The sequence below is a fragment of the Stigmatopora nigra genome, unplaced genomic scaffold, assembly GCF_051989575.1.
Source record: "Stigmatopora nigra isolate UIUO_SnigA unplaced genomic scaffold, RoL_Snig_1.1 HiC_scaffold_24, whole genome shotgun sequence".
In the NCBI taxonomy this organism is placed as follows: domain Eukaryota; kingdom Metazoa; phylum Chordata; class Actinopteri; order Syngnathiformes; family Syngnathidae; genus Stigmatopora; species Stigmatopora nigra.
This window is the reverse complement of record NW_027551603.1, coordinates 1-20,998: the sequence shown is the minus strand read 5'-3', so window position 1 is coordinate 20,998 and position 20,998 is coordinate 1. Positions and strand designations below refer to the sequence as shown.

Here is a 20,998-nt window from a genome sequence, read left to right as displayed (position 1 = left end):
TCCTTATCGTATCTATTGGTGAGCCTATCAGATGGGCTTGCTGCTGAGGTTGGACGTAGCAAATTTTGTGACAAATTTATAAGACTTAGTTCTGTGAGGTTACTGGGTCTTTTACCTTGTCAACTACATTTAAGATAAGAACAATCATGCAAGGGCGACCCGGCAGTGGTTAGCGCATCGGCCTCACACTGGGGTCCTGGGTTGAAATCCAGGTCATGTCCATCTGTGTGGAGTTTGCATGTTCTCCCCGGGCCTTCGGTTTCCTCCCACATTCCAAAGACATGCATGGTAGGCTCATTGGACACTTTATATTGCCCCAAGGTATGAGAGTGAGCGTGAATAGTTGAGTGCCTCGTGCCCTGCGATTGACTGGCCATCAATTTAGGGAGTACCCCGCCTCTGGCCCGAAGTCAGATAAAGCGATTCAGAGAATGAGATGAGAACAATCACGCAACATATGAAACTTCTTCTTAACTTACGTTTAGAAGTATAACTCGAATCAAAATATAATTGCATTTTGATGGTGTCAGGGGAAGGACTGTATGCGGTCGTGGCTGCCTCCATAAACAGCTGTAAAAAAAAAAAAAAAACATTACAAAGTGTATATAAATTTTAGGTTCAATAAAAGTCAAGCATGTCTTGTGATTCAATAACAAAAGCAATTCATCACAATCAGAATGGATTAAATTGATATTTTTGCTGAGAAAATTTAAATTAAATAGTGTCTCAAAGGCAAAGCAAAACCTTTCTAATATGAATAATTGAAAAATATATATGTAACCTTCCAGCTATTAGTTTGTATAAAGTACCCTAAGAATGTGTCACGTGTGTTACTAACATTAGGAAGTAGAGTAATACCTTGAGATATGAGCTTAATGCGTTGCGGATACGAGCTCGTATGTCAACTTACTCGTATCTCAAATCAATTTTTCCCATAGAAAATAACTAAGTACAATTTAATCCATTCCCACCGTTAGGCTTATCATTATTATAGATTTGATTGTAATATATTCATTATATATATATATATATATATATATATATATATATATATATATATATATATATATATATATATATATATATATATATATATATATATATATATATATATATATATATATATATATATATATATATATATATATATATATATATATATATATATATATATATATGTGCTTGCAATGAAGAACGCTTTGCCTTATTTTGTATATTAAACATTACATATATGAACGCTTTGCATTTTAATACATCTCTTGCAAAAGAAGTGCTCGCTCCAAAGTTAACCAAAACGCTTTTGTAGGTCACTTCTCCTTCACACCTGGACTTCACGAGACTATGGTTCAACAACAAGCTCTTCTCTCAAGACGGTCCGCATCAACTCATTCTATCAACTCTCTCTCTCTCTCCTGTCTCTCTCTTGGGAAGATTCGACAGACCTTCAATAGTTTTGAGAACTGGGGCTAATTGTTATTATCTTTTCTTGCAAGAATAAATGGATATGACCTCAGATGCCTCCATTATTGAAAGTTGAACTTGGAAATACTAATTGGTAAATCTATCACCCACCCTTTGAAAAAAAAACACCAACAACAGGATATCACAGTGAAAAAAACATATTTTATTTGTTCTAATTCACCACTTACAAAGTAACAAATACCTATCTTGTCATTTTGATCTGCAATACTAAAATGTGACATTACTCAGTACCAGTGGCGGGCCGTCAGGACCTTCGAGGCCTTCTCTTCTGGCCCAAGAAATATCTGTCAATCAGATTTCGAGTTGGCAACACCACAATGCCTTCTCGCAGGCGTAGGGATACGTCATTGCTTTCACCAGCTATGATTGGTTAGTGATAGAGTAGGCGGGCCAACGCTACCAAACTGTATCTGGAGCGAGCTGCACAAGCAAATATATTGTTGTGTTGATTTAAAGCCATTTTCAAGGACTATGACAAAAATACTACAGGACAGGCTCGACTTTTAGCATTAGCTTCAATGGCGATATAAAAGAAGAAAGAAAAGGAGGATGGATATTGTGGACAGTTAAAAAGGATTTTTGGAGAGTAAAATATGGCTATATTCCTAAATAATATTTCATTTGTGGGCCAAGTTCTGATATCTGAAAAGCTCCAGTATTTGTATACAAGCTCAAGTGTTTGTATTTAATCACTAAATTCTGCTAAAAAGTGGATTTTACCCCATTTTGGTGCAATTTTTGCCATTTCGCCATTGACGTCATCGCTGTCTTTTCCCGAGGAAATCACCCCACTGGCCCAGTTGTAATGTCTGAAAAGCTCCAGTATTTGTGTTTAATCTATAAATGCTGCTAGGAAGTGGATTTCACCCCATTTTAGTGAAATTTTTGCAATTTTGCGTATGGACGTATATGGACGTATTGACGTTCATCGCTCTTTTTCCGGGGAAATGATACTGATGTCTTAAAAGCTCCAGTATTTGTATTTAATCAATAAGTGCTGTTTTCGGCATGATTTTAACCAATTTCGGGCAATGTTTGCTGGTACGCCATTGACGTTCATTGCTGTCTTTTCCCGGGAAAATCATCCCCCGGTCCGCTTGTATTGACGTTCATTGCTGTCTTTTCCCGGGAAAATCATCCCCCGGTCTGCTTGTAATGTCTGAAAATCTACAGCATGTGTATTTAATCATTAAATGCTGCGAGGAGGTTGAATTTAGCCGTTGAGGGCGCTACAAGAAAATGCACGGGCCGCCACTGGTGTACAGTAATCCTTAGAGTACGCGGCGGGCTTTTAGCGTCAGCTCATTTGGCCACTAGAACACGAATGTCCGCTTGCTTGAGCACCATGATCTACTGAAGTTAGGGCGGCTAGTTTGACATTGTCTTACCGACTGGTTTAACATCAGTCATGTCAGTGAGCCTTTTAAGACTAAAATCGGCCGATGTGTCTGCTTGGGAAGGTTAATTCATAATGTAAAAGGCAGTGGCTCCTTAGCCCGTAACCAGTCAAATAGTCCCAGGGGCTATTTAGCTGGTAACCGGTCAAATAGCCTATATGGCCCCATATAGGCTATTTTACAGGTTACCGGTTACCTATATGGGGCCATATAGGCTATTTGACCGGTTACCGGCTAAATAGCCCCTGGGACTACTTGACTGGTTACCGGCTAAGGAGCCACTGCCTTTTACATTATGAATTAATCATCTCAAGCAGAGACATCGGTCGATTTTAGTCTTAAAAGGCTCACTGACATGATGTTAAACCAGTAAACCATATAAAAGTATTATTAAAGTGTACGTATGGGTGCATGCACTAATGTTGTCAATTTATGCGTAATCGATGTTACCTTTGTGGATAGTGTTGCCGCCTTAGGTTATTGGTGCAATCTTGTTTTCACCCTCTTATATTTAATTTGCCCTCCACCCCTAACATTCCGACGTGGAGGGTAGATAAACCCCTCGTCAGCTAACGACACGATTTAGCAGTCGTCATGGAGACGTATACACACATCAGCAAACTTTCCCGCCCCCCTCAAGTAGAGAGTGGGAGGTAAATGCCTCCTGTGGTGCAAGATTTTTAGAGCAAAAAGCATCCTATGTTGCAGTCAATAACATTGGAACTTCAAACTTTGTTTAAATTGAATGCTTCAGTGTTGTAATCATGACAAGACTCCTGTCATGAACACCAATGAATGCATATGATAGATGACATTAAGTGTCCAAACCCAAAGATATGAGAAACAATGTCAACGTTGTATCAAAAGTGATACTTAATGACACTTAATAACATCATAATCATTCAATAATATTCATAACTGATGACTCTGAATACTCTTAAATTATCCATATGTCAAGCCAAAAGCTTCTATTGTCATTATCTGTGTATAATGAAATGAATGGTGCCACTCCACAAGTGCGTGTTTCCCTATAAAAACATGAATAAGTAATTTAAAAAAGTCACATTCGGGCAATAAAAAAGAAACTTGGAATATTCTAAAATATTGCACATGCTAAAGTATTACACATTGTTATTGCACACCCCAAAGTTATTGCACAAGTTATTGCACAGGTAATCCCACCTGTGAGTCGTGCTAATGCAAGTTCAGAGCCCTGATGGCTCTGGGAAAAAAACTGTCCCCGAGTCTGTTTGTCCATGACCTGTAGCGTCTGCCAGAGGGCAGCAGCTGATTGTGACCCTGAATGGTTATTCGTCTTCTAGTGCCCAGCGATTGGGTAGCAACAAATTCAGTGCGTTCCATGCCTACAGCCTATAATTGAGAGGTTAGGCTCCAACATCCCGCGACCTCGTAAAAATAAACAGTAGTAAAAATTAATGAATGAAACAGGGAGGTTTATGATTATGATAGTCTTATGGCACTGTCATAAGAAGCATTCAAATAGTGGAACCAAGCATCCATGATTTGTGTTATCATTTGCCCATTAGCTACAAACAGCATTAGATGTCCACTCCATTTTGACTGGGAGAGGCTAAGGCCGTGGGTTTCTCTTCTGTGTAAGGTTTTTTTTAGGTATTTTCTGGCAGCCCTTTCTCTAGAAATCAGCAGAGCAACAAAAAATTAAAAACATTTCATCAGCAACCTCATGTTGTAATGGTTCAATTGCCTAGTGCGGGAAGGAGCGGGCTCAATTCCCACAGGTCGCGGTGTGATTGTTAGTGAAAATGGTTGTTTGTCTCGCTGTCTGCTCTATGGCTGACTGGCCACCTGTCTGGGGTCTAGTCTGCCATTTTTCCGGAATCAGCTGGGATAGGCTCCAGAAACCCTTGCGAAGATGCGTGGTATGGAAAATTAATGAATTATTTTTTTTCAACGATGGCTGTCATGCAAATTACAGACAGGCCCAATGCATCATTAACCTATTAATTACTACTAATAATAAAAGGTCACAGGCTTTGTCATCGTCATTGAGTCCACAAAAGCCTAATTGTCATCATACCTACCTCTGTGTATGACCAAATTGGTAGTCCTTCTCCAAGGACGGCAAAAAGGCCCAAATAAGTGATAATTTCAGACTCATTGGCATTCTGCCGTGATGGATATATCGCATCATACCCTGAGCAGATGACTTGGGAATAAAAACAAGCCCATATACACCAGCCAGCTTTTGCATAATAAAAGTACCATGGGTTAGTAAAGTACCACGGGTAAAAGGTATGTAGTGTACGTAATTTCGTGCCATATGTTATTTTGATAAAGTCTTCTTATTGAATCCTTACTTGAAAGCTTATAGTATCCGCTTTCACTCTCAGCTTCTAGTGAAGAATTCCTGCATTTAGGTTTGTTGCTGTGTCCTCTCCCAGGGGGTTGAACACTTTAATTCAAATCCACAGGGATTTTGTTGGTTTCATTGAAGCTGTCTGTGGTCTCTGTTGCGTGACAGCCCCAGGAAATGAAAGCGCTGTTATGAAGGCAATATTTTTTTTGGGCCACAACGGAGTCCAAACAATTTTTTTGGAATTTAAGGAGAGTATTGCCTCTTGCATAGAAATCCGTGCACGCAATCAAAGTTAAATAAAGACTGCCTTAACTGAGAAATTGGATCTTTACCATTAAAATTATAAGAGTGTATTTTATGCTTAAATGTAAACTTTGCATCAAATTGATTTGGCTTATATGCGAGAAAATACGGTGCCAGTCAACTACTTGCTGTATGCATGTTACGTAGCTAAACCTCGATCAATAAATAAGGATGGAACTGGAATTAGTTAAATCTTTCATAGTTCTGTTTCACACAATGCACACCTATATTTATAGGTGAATTTAATCAGCCCGCTAATTTTGCTTTAATTTTAATTGTCACCATATGTGTTGAGATGTTCGAACAGAGCAGTGAAAACCAAAAAAGAACATCACTGGAATCTTGTTTAATTCTCAGCATTTTGCACATTGTTGCCACTGTGTTTTGATGAAGGCTTAGTTCCAGTAATCACTTTATAAACAACCTTTGATTCCAACATTGTGTATTGGTACAAATTAAGCCGTTAGGTGCTTGGGAGCATGAAATTACTCTGAGGGGCAGAACTATGCACCTAACCCACATGCTACATTACCACTTTGCTTTTAGGACAACAGCATAATGAACCCCTGTAACAAAAAACTCATGCTTCATCCCACTGATCGGCAGTACTTTGGTTGATTGAATATTTCTAAAAATTGAAGCCCAGTCAAAGGTGTCATCTGACTTTTGCCCAAAGTCAGCTGGGATAGGCTCCAGAACCTTTTAACCCTAACCAAGCTAAGTAGTTTCAAATTTTTGGACATCATATTGCACCTCTGTTTTCATTTACTAACATTTACTTATGCATGAATGTGCATCACTATTTTACGATTCCAACCAGGTAGCATAGACACAGAAAACCTCAACTTCAAATGTAATATCAAAAAAAAAATATATATATATATATATATATAGATCTATATATATATATATATATATATATATATATATATATATATATATATATATATATATATATATATATATATATATATGTATATATATATATGTATATATATATATATATATATATATATATATATATATATATATATATATATATATATATATATATATATATATATGTATATATGTATATATATATATATATATATATATATATATATATATATATATATATATATATATATATATATATATATATATATATATATATATATAAACTGATATGAATATGGAAGTAAAATTTAGTGTAATGAATCAAAACATTTTTTATTATATGTGCCTTTATTTATGTAATTGTTCATTGAAATGTTGAAGCCAGCAAAACATGAAGCAGTCTGTAGAATAAAGTACTGATCAGATTGTCCCGTCCTTTGTCCAGAGTATATTTTAAATAGCCTTTATGAATCCTTGATGCAACATCAGTCACTTTTCTAAACCATGCTTTCAGTTGTTCATTCAGTTGGAAGTTTAGTTGCCAGCCAATGCAAGAGATCTTTGCAGCTCCTCCAGATGATTGTGTGCTTGTGTGATCATCATACGAATGGCATCCTGAAGGAATAATTCAAGGAAAAACATTTGTTAGTAATGTTGCATCCTTAAAGATAAATATGATTTTAACGCAGGACAATGCAGTTTTTTTGTTAGTTTGCATCGTGCTACAAAAATGCCTGAATTTTAAACCGCCATTCCACACAATACAAATTTTGTAAGAACTTTTATCGTTATTAAATAGGCATTTAATAACAACATATCAAATGAAACAAAAATGATCAACTTTATTTTGAAGGCATGTAATTGAAACAGCCGAACAGTTCCACCCACTTTAAGTGACCAGTACCAAGGGGACAAACTACCAGAAATAATGAAACTTTTCATTTACAATTTTTTACTCATTACTAAATAGTTTTAAATATTTTTTCAGCTAACTGTAGAGTGAAAGTCCATTTATTGCTCAATCGTATATACGTCCAAATGGCCATGGAAACAGAGGCAGAATTGTGACAAACAACTACCCGAATTAAATAAAGATAGACGCTGTGGTTATCGGCAGTTTTGCTGATGATAATGCACGCTGGGCAGAGTTCTGTACAACAAGTCTTTTTATGGTGCTGAACTTTCTAATGTCTTCAAATGAATCCTTCACTATCTTTTACCCAGATTTCGGCTAGAGAATGAGCGATTAAGCAAATGCCCACTCATGCCCTTCTTATTTGTACTATTGATTAAATTGGTTAAATGGAAATTGCAATATAACTAAATCAGAATACTAAATCCATTAATAGGCTGACAAGTAAAGTCATATTTATTGACGTAGCCCTTGATCACAACAAATGCCCACAGCTGACAATTAGCGCATCCACTGATCAGAACCCCCAAAAGAGCTGCAAAAAAAAATCCAAAATCCCTGACAGGGGGAAATAGGAAACCATGAGAAGGGGCACAGATGGGCAAACCCACCTTCAGATAACCAGGCAACACTGGATAGAGGAAACTGGAGTACCCACACAGGCCCGGGGAGAATATGCAGACTCCACCGTGACCGGACGTTTGGTCGCCGGTCTTTCGGTTGCCGGCCTTTCGGTTGCCGGTCTTTCGGTCTCTTTTGGTCGCCGGTGTTTTGGTCCCTTTTGGTCGCCGGTATTTTGGTTGCCGGTGTTTTGGTGACAGAGTTTACTGTTGAAACCAGCTCTCAAAATTATACAGTCGAACCTTGTGATACGACCGCCTCAACATACGACGAAAATTTCGATCGAATAATTCACCGAGATATGATCAAAATTTTGTGATGCGACCTAGCCAGGTGGGGATGGCACTGTCCTTTTGCATCTCTTTCGTGTAGAAAATAATTCTACGACAGCTGGGCGGACTTTGCATTTCCCCACCCGCCAGCTTTTTCGCCCGAGTTGGGTACATTTATCGGTAAACAATATTACTATGGATCGGCAGTGTTGTGCAAAGAAAAGGCATTGACAATGGACACGAAACGCGAAATAATTGAAAAATGAGTGGGGTAGGTGTTACTGAGCTCGCTAGGCAATACGAGAGGAATACGTTCAGTACTGTTTAATATCTAAGTACTGTTTAACATTAAGTACTGTTTAATATCTAAGTACTGTTTAATATCTAAGTACTGTTTAATATCTAAGTACTGTTTAATATCTTAGTACTGTTTAATATCTAAGTACTGTTTAATATCTAAGTACTGTTTAATATCTAAGTACTGTTTAACATTAAGTACTGTTTAACATTAAGTACTGTTTAATATCTAAGTACTGTTTAATATCTAAGTACTGTTTAAAATCTAAGTACTGTTTAATATCTAAGTACTGTTTAATATCTCAGTACTGTTTAATATCTAAGTACTGTTTAACATTAAGTACTGTTTAATATCTAAGTACTGTTTAATATCTAAGTACTGTTTAATATCTAAGTACTGTTTAATATCTAAGTACTGTTTAATATCTTAGTACTGTTTAATATCTGAGTACTGGTTAATATCTAAGTACTGTTTAATATCTAAGTACTGTTTAATATCTAAGTACTGTTTAATATCTAAGTACTGTTTAACATTAAGTACTGTTTAATATCTAAGTACTGTTTAAAATCTAAGTACTGTTTAATATCTAAGTACTGTTTAATATCTCAGTACTGTTTAATATCTAAGTACTGTTTAATATCTAAGTACTGTTTAATATCTAAGTACTGTTTAAAATCTAAGTACTGTTTAATATCTAAGTACTGTTTAATATCTAAGTACTGTTTAATATCTAAGTACTGTTTAATATCTAAGTACTGTTTAATATTTAAGTACTGTTTAATATTTAAGTACTGTTTAATATTTAAGTACTGTTCAAACCAGCTCTGAAAATGATATTCATGAGTTTAATATCTAAATATCTACTGTTTTCAACAAAACTTAGATACTAAAAAGTGCTTATATATTAAACTCTCTCTTAGAAATTAAACTCTCTCTTAGATATTAAACTCTCTCTTAGATATTAAACTCTCTCTTAGATATTAAACTCTCTCTTAGATATTAAACTCTCTCTTAGATATTAAACTCTCTCTTAGATATTGAACTCTCTCTTAGATATTAAACTCACTCTTAGATATTAAACTCTCTCATGAATATAATTTTGAGAGCCGATTTCAACAGTACTATGTCACCATTTGACCGGCGACCAAAAGACCGGCGATCAAACGTCCGGCGACCAAACATCCGAGCACCAAACTCCACACAGGTGGACTGACATGGCTTCGAACCCAGGACCGCAGATCTGGGAATTCAACGTGCTAACCGCTCATCCGCCGAGCTACCCGACCTGGAACTAGATTCAATTGTACCTAATTTTCAACATTAGTATTTTGGAAACCTATAACAATACCTCATTGAATTGTTACACCCAAAAATGCAACATACGTCTTGGCTAGAGTTAGAATAAAAAGTCAACCCTTCTATTTGTTAGCTTCAGCACTAAACAGCATAGCTAATTCAAAAGGGATTGCATCCACTCTTGAAGCATTGTGGAAATAAAGGCTGAAAATGTTGAGAAAAAAACTGACAGCGATTTTTGGGGGTGTTTGCAATGTTAAAAATTGAAAAAAAATTCACCAGGTGATGAGGTTGGCAATATGGCAAAAACATCCTACAGTGACTGTTTTTTTTTTTACAAATAAAATCACAATCTTAATTAGATTTTAATTCTTTTTCAGATTTTGTTTATTTCAGTGTTTTCCAACTTCTGTTAGAGATGGTCTGGTGTGCTGCTTTTCCCTGGATTTTGATAGAAGGTTTTATTATATAAATTGCCTTTTTGTTGTTAAAACCTTCCGTTTGTCCACCTGCACTCCCGTGTTTGCTGTTTGCCCATATTCACATCTTTTGTATTTGCAGAGTAGCAAGTATATGACTAATACATTCAATGTGACATCAAATAGCAAAGAAGATGCTATTTCACAAATAAAAAGTTAACAAAAAGAAAACAATATTCACCTGATCAGTGGCATTCTGGTTCCTTCTAAATTCATTTCTTGCCCAGTCTCTGAGATACTTCCTGTCTGTCGTATCCGGCACGTGCCGTATTGTCCTCAATATATTTCTGTATAGTCCCAAAATGTTCTTTCTCTGTAAAAACTGTGCAAAGGGCAAGGAAGTTGATTTACAGCGGGTGCAGAATTATAAAACAAAATAGTATTTTGACCAAATCATCGTCTTTATTATGCACGTTGTCTTACTCCAAGCTAGATAAGCTCGAAAGCCCACTTACAATTTAGCATATCTAGTGATGTGCATCTCTAATGAAAAGGGGTGTGGTCTACTGACATCAACATCTTATGAGGAGTGCATAATTATTAGGATAATCTCCTTTCCTTTGGCAAATTGTGTCAAAAGAGGGACTTGACATGCTCAGAGTTAAAAATAGTGAGATATCTTGCAGTGTGTTGCAAGGTACTCGGACGTTTGGTCGCCGGATGTGTGGTCGCCCGGACGTTTGGTCGCCCGGACGTTTGGTCGCCCGGACGTTTGGTCGCCCGGACGTTTGGTCGCCCGGACGTTTGGTCGCCCGGACGTTTGGTCCCCGGTCTTTTGGTCGCCAGTCAAATGGTGACAGAGAGTAAGTACTGTTGAAAACAGCTCTCAACAAGAGTTTAATATCTAAATATTTACTGTTGATTAATGAGAGAGAGAGGTTAATATTTAAGTACTGTTGAAACCAAATCTCAAAATTATATTCGCAAGAGTTTAATATCTAATATCTACTACAACTACTTTAGATAGTCATTTTTATCAAACAAATAAAAGTCTTAGTATACTTTTAGCCTAGAACTTTGACATTAAAACAAAAGGCAATAAGTAAAATATACTTATTAAAAAGAAGACAAAGCAAATTTACAGATGGTGTTTTAATTGAAGCAGTAACATATTAAACAGAATACCCCAGCAACCACTCTGGCTGACATTGAAATGGAGCATAGCATGTTGAACGGCAAACACGCCCACTTTGTCGAACGCTATATAATACAGAAAATGAGGGGTTTGACGGTTTTGTAGATGTTTCAACTTATATTACCCAAAAAGTCAGAATTGAGGCAGCTTTTCATATCTTCGGGATTATGAATTCATTACAGTGTTCCGTCGCTTATCGCGGTTAATGGGGACCGGGACACCCCCACCAGGCTATTATGCTGTTCATTCAGGTGTTTTATTCCACATTAGAATGCAGGTGTTATGTTAGTGCAGGGGTGGCCAACCCGCGGCTCCCGAGCCGCATGGGGCTCTTTGCCCGGTTTCATGCGGCTCTTACGTCCATATCAAAGTTAGTATTTGTGTTTTATTTTTATTTGCGTGTGCGCTTCGCTTGAGTTCAATACGGTATTTTCGTCCAATGCGCATGTGCTTGGGATGAAAATACCGCAAAGTTTCCCAGTAGGAGCAAGGTCATTTGAGTAAACGTTTTTAACAGAGTGGGACAGCTCCCGTGAACCAGAAGCGACAATGAACGGCATCGCGCACACAAAAAGTATCCCAAAGATCGAGCGTCGGCTGAAAAAGCCACACCCTCTGCGAGGCAGACCAAGGCGAGAGTGCTCAGCCGGGAGCAGCCAATAGGAGAGCGAGGTGTACACCCACGTGGTGGGCGCGCTAGTTAAAAGCCATTCATAATAAATGACAGCTCACAAGGAGCGAATGTTGCGCAAAAATAGGCTCTGATTTTATGACAGAAGTCCCACTAAGTAACATGCACAGTAAAAGAAAAACGCTATTGTAAATGATTATATTTTTGTTTGTGGACTTGGTTGAACTGAGAGTTTGTCTGTGTGAGACAGTGCACACAATGTTCATTGTTGATAATGACTGGCCTGTGCTGTTAGTACTGTAGGAGTCAATTTATGTCATTACTATGCTGGTGTGTGACATTTACAATAAATCTGGCTGAGCAAAGGTATGTGTGTGATGTGGCTCTTTGAGGTAACACAGTAAAAAATGTGGCTCTTGGTCTCTGACTGGTTGGCCACCCCTGTGTTAGTGCATACAAAAAAATCACTGCAAATGTAACATATGTAAACTTTTATTCAGAAAACTCAGAAGTTCAAAAACATCATAGCAGCAATTCAAAAACATCATACGTACTAGTAGTCCGGATGGATCTCCCGCAGTTCTTTGGCGCGTAAGAAACATTGTTATGGGGAGTTGGGAACGTTGTTTTTTTGGTCGGTGAGGATGCGCTTGTAAACAGCCATGACCTCATCGATGCGATTGCTGAACTCGACTGCCCTCACCATGTTATCGTCCATTTCTTTGGCCTTTCTTTGGAGATCTTTGGCTGTATTAAAGAGGTCCTGCAAATTATGTAAAGTAAGGCCACCTTCGTCAGCGTCGTTAGCGTCGTCGGCGGCAGGAGGCTCCTCTTCCTCCTCACTTGCCGACTTGGTCATCTCACCACTCGCATGCACCATGGCATCAAACAAAGATTTAGCCTTACTTCGGATTAAGTTTCCGTCCAGGTTGATTTGCTTCGCCCTACAATCACGGATCCAAATAACCAGTGCATGGAGAGTGTTTGGGAGGCATCACGAAGGGCTTCACAAAACTTACGCTTAAATTGGCGACAAGCGTACTGTATAGCACGAGATAGGCGTGGACTGAGAATGGGTATCCGTGGTGAATGGGCCAATGGGGAGTCGAGTATATTCAGTGAGCATTCAGCTGGCCAATCAGCTTGCGTTTATGCCCATGATGCGGAAGTGAAACGCCGTGATGCGGAAGTGACGCGGCCGTGATCCCCCATGATGCTTTGCGCATACGTGCATTTTTTGTGTTTTAGAATTTATAAAATGATGAAATTACTAATTCTAATTGAATATTTTGTTTCCACACCCTGTAGGACGATGTAATTTATAATTTTAATTTAATATCTTTAAAATTTATTTATTTTTTTTCCTGAAAAAAATCCGCGAAGCTCTGCAGGCAGCAATAAGTGGAACGCGAAGTAGCGAGGGTTCACTGTACTATTATAAGCACCTATTTTGTTCAGGACAGCGTCTCACGTTATACAGGTTGTAATCCTCTATTGTTAACATTCTCGTTACCTCTCAAGTCGCAAGACGTTATGGCATTGCAGAAGTAGTCAATAACTGTTCCCCCACCCACTTCCGTCCCAGCCATTCACAGTGGTGGAAGATTTTTTTTCTTTTTTGAAAGATAGTTTTCGATCCATTTATCTACAGCCTGACAACGCGAGTAGTCGCTGCCATGTTAGATGGGTTGTGTGCTTGTGTGTTTACATCTCTTCCGCTTTATCCGAAGTTGGGTCGTGGGGGTAGCAGCTTCAGCGGCGTAGCCCAGACTTCCCTCTCCCCAGCCAATTCATCCAGCTCTTCCGGGAGGACCCCACGTCCTTCCCGGGCTAGCCGGGAGACACGAAAGCGCTAACGTCCGCAGTTTAAAATGGAAGAGGTGCTATGTATTAATTTATTGGGTTGCTTTGTTTTCATCTAATTATATTAAGAGTACACGTGGACTATAAATAGAAACGTATGTACCACATTCAAAATCGTTTATGTGTGCACAGCATTTACCTGTTTCAAAGTAAGTGCAGTTGGCGGTATCCTTGAAGATGCCATCACTGTGTCGGAGCTTGACAAACAAGAGATGTTATGCTCAAAACAGTATGCGGAGCCCTACGTCCGAGCAACAGACATCACGTGACCATTTCAATAAGGGGACCTCTTACTTCATCACGTGTCGGCGAATCACTGTTTCGCGGGAGATTCAAACGCCCGCCTGATCGAGCAGGCTCATTTAATAGACATTACATATTCATAGTGATAGATGTATTCTCCAAAATCAAGGGAGAGCCACTTACAGTACTTAATGTACTGCTGTCGTGAATTCCAAACACTGTTTTGAAAAGTTTCAATGAGACTTACTAGGTGATTAACTAAATTTTCTGTAAATTTGATGTCAATGCGTCAAATGGCTTTAGAGCTATTGAGGATATTATGTGCTAATAACAGTAAAAAAATAATTTTCGTTAAACAGAAGGCAATTACCTATCCATCTGTAAATCTGGTGTCAGTATATCAAATAGTTTGGGAGCTATTGAAGAAATTAGGTGCTAATAACAGTAATAAATGAATAATAAATGGATTAATTTGTTGAAAAACTAAAAGGTGACCATTTAACCGAAGGTAATTACCTATTTTTTCCTGTAAATTTTGTGTCAATACGTCAAATGGCTTGAGAGCTATTGAACAAAATATGTGCTAATAACCATAATACATTAATAATTAATACATTGAGTGTGATGTTGAAAAAGTAAAAAGTGTTCGATGAACAAAAGCTAATCACCTATTTTTTTTCTGTAAATCTGGTGTCAATTTGTCAATACAAATTGTTTGGGAGCTATTCAACAATATAGGTGCGAATAAAAGTAATACATTAAGGATTGATAAATGCAATTTGTTATTGAAAAAACAAAAGGTGTTTGTTAAACCCTAAGTAATTACCTATGTTTTCTGCAAATTGGGTGTTAATCTGCCAAATGGCCTGGGAGATATTGAAGATGTGTTAATAAAAGTAATACATTGATAATTAATAAATTGAGTGTGTCGTTGAAAAGTAAAAGGTGTTCGATGAACACAAGATAATCACTTATCTTTTCTGTAAATTTGGTGTCAATAGATCTATTAGTTTAGGGTCTATAGAAGAAATTAGACACTAATAACAGTATTAAATTAATAATCAATAAGTTGAGTGTGTCGTTGAAAAACTAAAGTGTTCGATAAACACAATGTAATCGCCTATCTTTTATGTAAATTTGTTGTCAGTGCATCAAATGGTTTTCGAGCTATTGAAGAGGTTCAGTGCGGATCTCTGAATGATCCAATGTTCAATTATGATGATAAGTAGAATCCACCTGTGTATTGTGTGCATTTTTTATGTTTTATTTTTCAATTACACACTCAATTTATTAATTATCAATTTATTACTTTTATTTACACAATATGGACACCCAATTTACAGAAAAAAATAGGTGATTACCATTTGTTCATCAAACTGTTTTTACTTTTTAAACATCACGCTCAATATATTAATTATTAATTTTGTTCAATAGCTCTCAAGTTACTTGACGTATTGACAACAAATTTACTCAAAAAATAGGTAATTACCTTCTGTTAAACGAATGTCTCCATATAAATGCACCTCCTCTGTGATAGTTTCACGGTATTGGGGTAAACCTGCCAACTGGTTTAATAATTGTTTGTTCATGTCGAGCCAATGTGGCCAAACTGGTTTTACAATGGTTTGTTAGGACAGTGGAATGTAGGATGAGCCAACTAGCTGGCCTTGCAATTGTTTGTTCGCACTATGATTTGTAAGATAGCTAACTAGCTGGCCTTGCAATTGTTTCCTTGTATTGTGGAATATGGCCAACTCACTTTGGAACAGTTTGTTGGAAACGCGCAATATAAGATAAGCTGCGGCAGTTTGTGTGTGCTATAAAAATATCATGTTTGCATACAACTTAAACCTGCTAATGTCTAACCATATTAGCCCAAAGTTTTGTTTACATATGCTCTGTCCTACATCACTGTTTTAGAAATATTACCCTATAGTTCCTATAAAAAGACTGAGCTCTGTTCATTCAGGGAGAATTGCGAGGAAGGCAGGCTGTGAGAGGTTCACAGCTGTCGGAGCATTCTCCAACCATCCTGCAGTCCGGCAATAAACCTATTTCCTATTTAAATTGATCTCACTCGTTCTTAACCTGCTCCTGAAGTTGTATTTTCAGACCTATCACACAGTTCAGTTTAAAGTTCAGAGAGCATTCTGAAGACCAAGGAACACACCAGGCGTGTCCGAGATACTGTTGTGGAGGAGGGTTAAAGCTGGATTTGGATACAAAAAGATTTACCAATCTTTTGACATCTCAAAGAGAATGGTGCTAGCAATTAGTATTGAAATTGAAGGAGTATCAGACCGTTGCAAATCTACCAAGAACCAGCTGTTACTCTAAAACAAACGGGTGGCAAACTGTCCCTTGAGGGCCGCTGTGGGTGCCGTTTTTTCCCCTCAACGTATCTAAGACAGCCAGTTTAACCATTGAGGTTTCTGGTGAAACAAGAAACAAGCACCTGACTGGAATCTACTGATTGTACTTCTAACATACCAAATTTGGTTTGTTTGAAAGGTTTCCTCTTATGGGTTGGAACGAAAACCACAAAGGGCTTCAGTGTGTGCAGTTTGCCTACCCCTAGACTAAGCTTTCATCTCGAACAAGTACACGACTGATCAGAGATTTAGCCAAGAGGCCAATGAACACACTGAATGAACTGCAGTGATCTAGATCTGAGGTGGAGGGTCTGTCCATAAAACAACAATCAGTCGGACACTGCACAAATCTGGCCTATATGGAAGAGTGAAAAGTAGAAAGCCATATTTCAAAGATATCCATTTTCAGGTATTAGCACGGAATATCTTCAATAGCTCCCAGGCCATTTGACATATTGACACCAAATTTACAGAAATGATAGGTGACTAGGTGTTAATTGAACACATTTTTGTTTTTCAACATCACACTCCATTTATTAATTATTTATGTATCACTGTTATTAGTGTCTAATTTCTTCAATAGCTACCAAACTATTAGATCTGTTAACACCAAATTTACAGAATATATAATTACCTCGTTTATCAAAGGCTTTTAGTTTCTCAACAAAATGCACCTTTATTAATTATTAATTCATTTATTGCTGATATTAGCACCGAATATCTTCAATAGCTCCCAAATTGTTTGATCTGTTGACACCAAATTTACAGGAACAATAGGTAATTGCCTTCTGTTTAACGAACATCTTTTACTTTTTCAACAATACATTCATTTTATTAATTATTAATTTATTATTGTTATTAGGATATATCTTCAATAACTCCCAAGTCATTTGACGTGTTGACACAATCTACAGAAAATTAGGCAATTACCTTCTGTTAAACGAACACCTTTTAGTTTTTGAACAAATTACCCCATTTATCAAATTATAACTGTTATTTGCATCTAATTTCTTCAACAGCCACTCAAGCCATTCAACAGATTGACACAAAATTTACAGAAGAGATAGGTAATTGTCTTCTGTTTAACAAACATCTAGTTTTTCAATAGTACATTAAATGTATTAATTATTAATGTATTATTGTTATTTGCACATATCTTCATCTACAGAAAAAAATAGGCAATTACCTTCTGTTAAACAAACTCCTTTTAGTTTTTCAACAAATTACCCCAGTTATTATTAAATTATTACTGTTATTAGCACCTAATTTCTTCAAAAGCTCCCAATCCATTTGAAGTATTGACACCAAATTTACAGACAAGATAGGTAATTTCCTTCTATTAAGCAAACACATTAGTTTTTCATTAACCCATTCCACTTATTAATTATTATTTTATTACTATCATTAGCACCTACTTTGTTCAATTGCTCCCTAGCATTTGACGTACTGACGAGATAGGTAATTGTCTTGTTTAATAAACATCTTTTAGTTTTTCAATAATACATTCCATTTATTAATTATTTATTAATTATTGATATCAGCACATATATTCAATAGCTCCCAGGTCATTTGTCAGATTTACACCAAACACCTTTTGGATTTCCAATGACACATTATATTTAGTAATTCTTAATGTATTACTTTTATTAGCACCTATTTTGTTCAATAGCTCCCAAGCCAATTTGACGTGTTGAAATCAAATTTACAGGTAAAAATAGGCAATAACTGTTTACAGGACACCTTTTAGTTTTTTTGACAACACACCATTTAATATTTATAATTTATTACTGTTACAGTGTTCCCTCGCTTATCGCGGTTAATGGCGACCGGACCCCCCAGCAATAGCTGCGTATCCGCGAAGTAGGCGGGCCCCTTCAAAAATGCTTGAAGAAACGTATAACACGTGCACAAAACCACCACCAGGCTAATATGCTGTTCATTCAGGTGTTTTATTCATTCCACATTAGAATGCAGGTATTATGTTGGTGCATACAAACAAATCAAATACAGTATATATATATATATATATATATATATATATATATATATATATATATATATATATATATATATATATATATATATATATATATATATATATATACAGTAAAAAACTGCAAATGTAATAAATGTAAACTTTTATTCAGAAAACTCAGAAATTCAAATACATCATAGCAGAGTCACTCTTGTGGGCTTTGAAACCTGTCTTCTGAAGTTCGTCCTTGAAAAGATATGTTCGGGACAGCAACCTCTTCCAGTAGAGTCCAGTTTCATCCATGTTGAAGACTTGCTCCGGGACATAGCCATTTTCTTCTATCATACCATCCTCAACATAACGCCTCGCTGATGCTCCGTCTGCAGAGGCTGCATCTCCATGCAACGACACATTCTTTAGTACGACTTGCCGCTTAAACCTCTCAAGCCAGCCCTTGCTGGCAGCGAAAGCCGTACGTGGTCGTGGGTTAGTCTAGCTTGAGGCACCGGGCAGAGGATCACCTTTGTCGTCGTCGCCCTCTTCCTCGTCTAGAACGTTGTCGTCATCACCCTCAGGCACCATAGCAGAATGTGTCTTTGTATGGAGATGCAGCCTCTGCAGACGGAGCAGCAGCGAGGCATTATGTTGTTAAAAAGTCATGGATCACCAAAGCCCTCACACTTGATTGGTTCTTTAACTCTTTCATACCACAGGTAAAGCTTTACCTGGCTGAAAAGGGACTGCCCTTCAAAGTGGTTCTCCTCATGGACTGTGCAGGAGGTCATGCACCCTAATTTGCATCAGGAAGGGGTACAGGTGGAGTTTTTTCCCCCAACACCACATCCCTTATACAGCCCATGGATCAGGGGGTTATTAGGGCCTTCAAAGCCCTCTACACCAAGTCGACAATGGAGGGTCTCATCTCCTCCATTGAAGAGCCCGAGGAGGCCTTCAGCATCAAATCTTATTGGAAGGACTACAACATTGCTACTATGAAGACCCGGATAATAGTAGGCACTGGAATAATAGTAGGGAGTGGAAAATTCCAAATGAATTAATAATAGTAGGCACCGGAATAATAGTAGGCAGTGGAAAATTCCAAAAATGATGAATATTAGTAGGCACGAGATAATTAGTGACGGATAATCGTGTTGCAAAGTTGTATTACAGTTGCAAATAATTGCTGCAATGAATTGCGTATAGCGTAAATCTCGTATATATTAGGCCTACCAATACATTGTGCTTTACACGTAGAAAGTTAATGACATAGAACAATGTTGCTGCTGCACGGACTTAATTGAGGCAAAAATTAATAATCGTAGGCACCCGAATAAGAATCGTAGGCATGCGAAAATTTGAGTCGAAAAAATAATCGTAGGCATATGATTATTTGGGTCTTCATAGTACGTGCCTGACTAATATCCAGAATGCCCTAAATGGCATGAGAGAACAGACACTCATCTCCAGGTGGAAGAAATTGTGGCCAAACAAATTCACACAAGACTATGAGGGTTTCACGCCTAACGAAATACATCACTCTGCCGTTGATAAGGCTGTCAGGCTGGCTCGGTTGGTGCAGACTGAAGGCTTCTCGGATATGACGGCTGATGAAATTACCAATCTCATTGACTGTCACTCAGAACCACTAACAGAGGAAGACCTACAGGAAATGACCAAGTCGGCAAGTGTGCTGCCGACGAGGGTGACGAAGCTGACGAAGGTGGCCTTACTTTGCATAATTTGCAGGACCTCTTCAATGCTGCCAAAGACCTCCAAAAAAGGCCAAAGAAATGGACGATAACATGGTGAGAGCTGTCGAGTTCAGCAATCGCATTGATGATGTCATGGCTGTTTACAGGCGCATCTTCACCGACCAAAAAAAACAACGTTCACAACTCCCAATAATGATGTTTCTTACGCGCAAAAGAACTGCAGAAGATCATCCATCCGGACTACTATGTTGTTTTTGGAAGCTGAATAAAAGTTTACATTTATTACATTTGCAGTTTCTTACTGTTTTTTATTGTATATATACTGTATTTGATTTGTTTGTATGCATCAACACAACACCTGCATTCTGATGTGGAATAAAACACCTGAATGAACAGCATATTAGCTTGGTGGTGCTTTTGTGCACGTGTTATACGTTTCTTTATGCATTTTTGAAGGGGCATCTGATAGGTTCATAAATAATTACCCTTCCGATGTAATTACCAATCACTGCAGGCAGACATCTTATTCAATTATTGACATTTAATTAAATAGATTGCATCATGGATAAGGACCTTAATGGAAGATACACCAAAGCAACAAGACTTCCCCCTTGTCTTCACAGTATCCTCTCGAACAGTAATTCGCATACGGCTTTAAGGCAATAAATCAAAACAATTACAAGGTTGTTGATTATTTCAACATGCGTGAGCAAAAACAACATCTGTAACTATAATAACAATCAAGGTATTTTAGCAATAACAGAACAGGATAAACCCAACAGCATCCCT

At 37.5% G+C, this 20,998-nt stretch overlaps 2 protein-coding genes across 2 annotated transcripts in view; both read right to left on the bottom strand.

Annotated features, from left to right (window-relative positions):
* The window catches only part of cfap206 (cilia and flagella associated protein 206), a 40,850-nt gene extending 37,375 nt beyond the window's left edge, over positions 1-3,475 (bottom strand). The window contains exons 1-2 of the mRNA XM_077710199.1: positions 3,330-3,475; positions 480-570 (exon numbers count right to left, since the gene is read on the bottom strand). Of these exons, the coding sequence (XP_077566325.1) occupies positions 480-564 (85 nt within the window). The 5' untranslated portion in view covers positions 565-570; positions 3,330-3,475. The remainder of the gene's footprint in view (positions 1-479; positions 571-3,329) is intronic.
* A 3,225-nt stretch (positions 3,476-6,700) lies between these two features.
* On the bottom strand, positions 6,701-14,203 carry lyrm2 (LYR motif containing 2). Its single transcript, XM_077710200.1, has 3 exons — positions 14,047-14,203; positions 10,460-10,600; positions 6,701-7,014 (listed from the first exon to the last, which is right to left on the bottom strand). Exons 1-3 carry the CDS (start codon positions 14,089-14,091, stop codon positions 6,934-6,936), a joined length of 267 nt encoding a protein of 88 aa, XP_077566326.1. The 5' UTR covers positions 14,092-14,203; the 3' UTR covers positions 6,701-6,933.
* Between the last annotated feature and the right edge of the window lie 6,795 nt (positions 14,204-20,998).

Bases quoted from the DNA above. Each gene is read 5' to 3' on its own strand.
- lyrm2 (XM_077710200.1), bottom strand. From the start codon at position 14,091: ATGGCATCTTCAAGGATACCGCCAACTGCACTTACTTTGAAACAG. The intron at 10,601-14,046 runs GTAAATGCTGTG...CCCTTTGCACAG, and splicing joins CTGCACTTACTTTGAAACAG to TTTTTACAGAGAAAGAACAT. The intron at 7,015-10,459 runs GTGAATATTGTT...TTATTCCTTCAG, and splicing joins ACCAGAATGCCACTGATCAG to GATGCCATTCGTATGATGAT.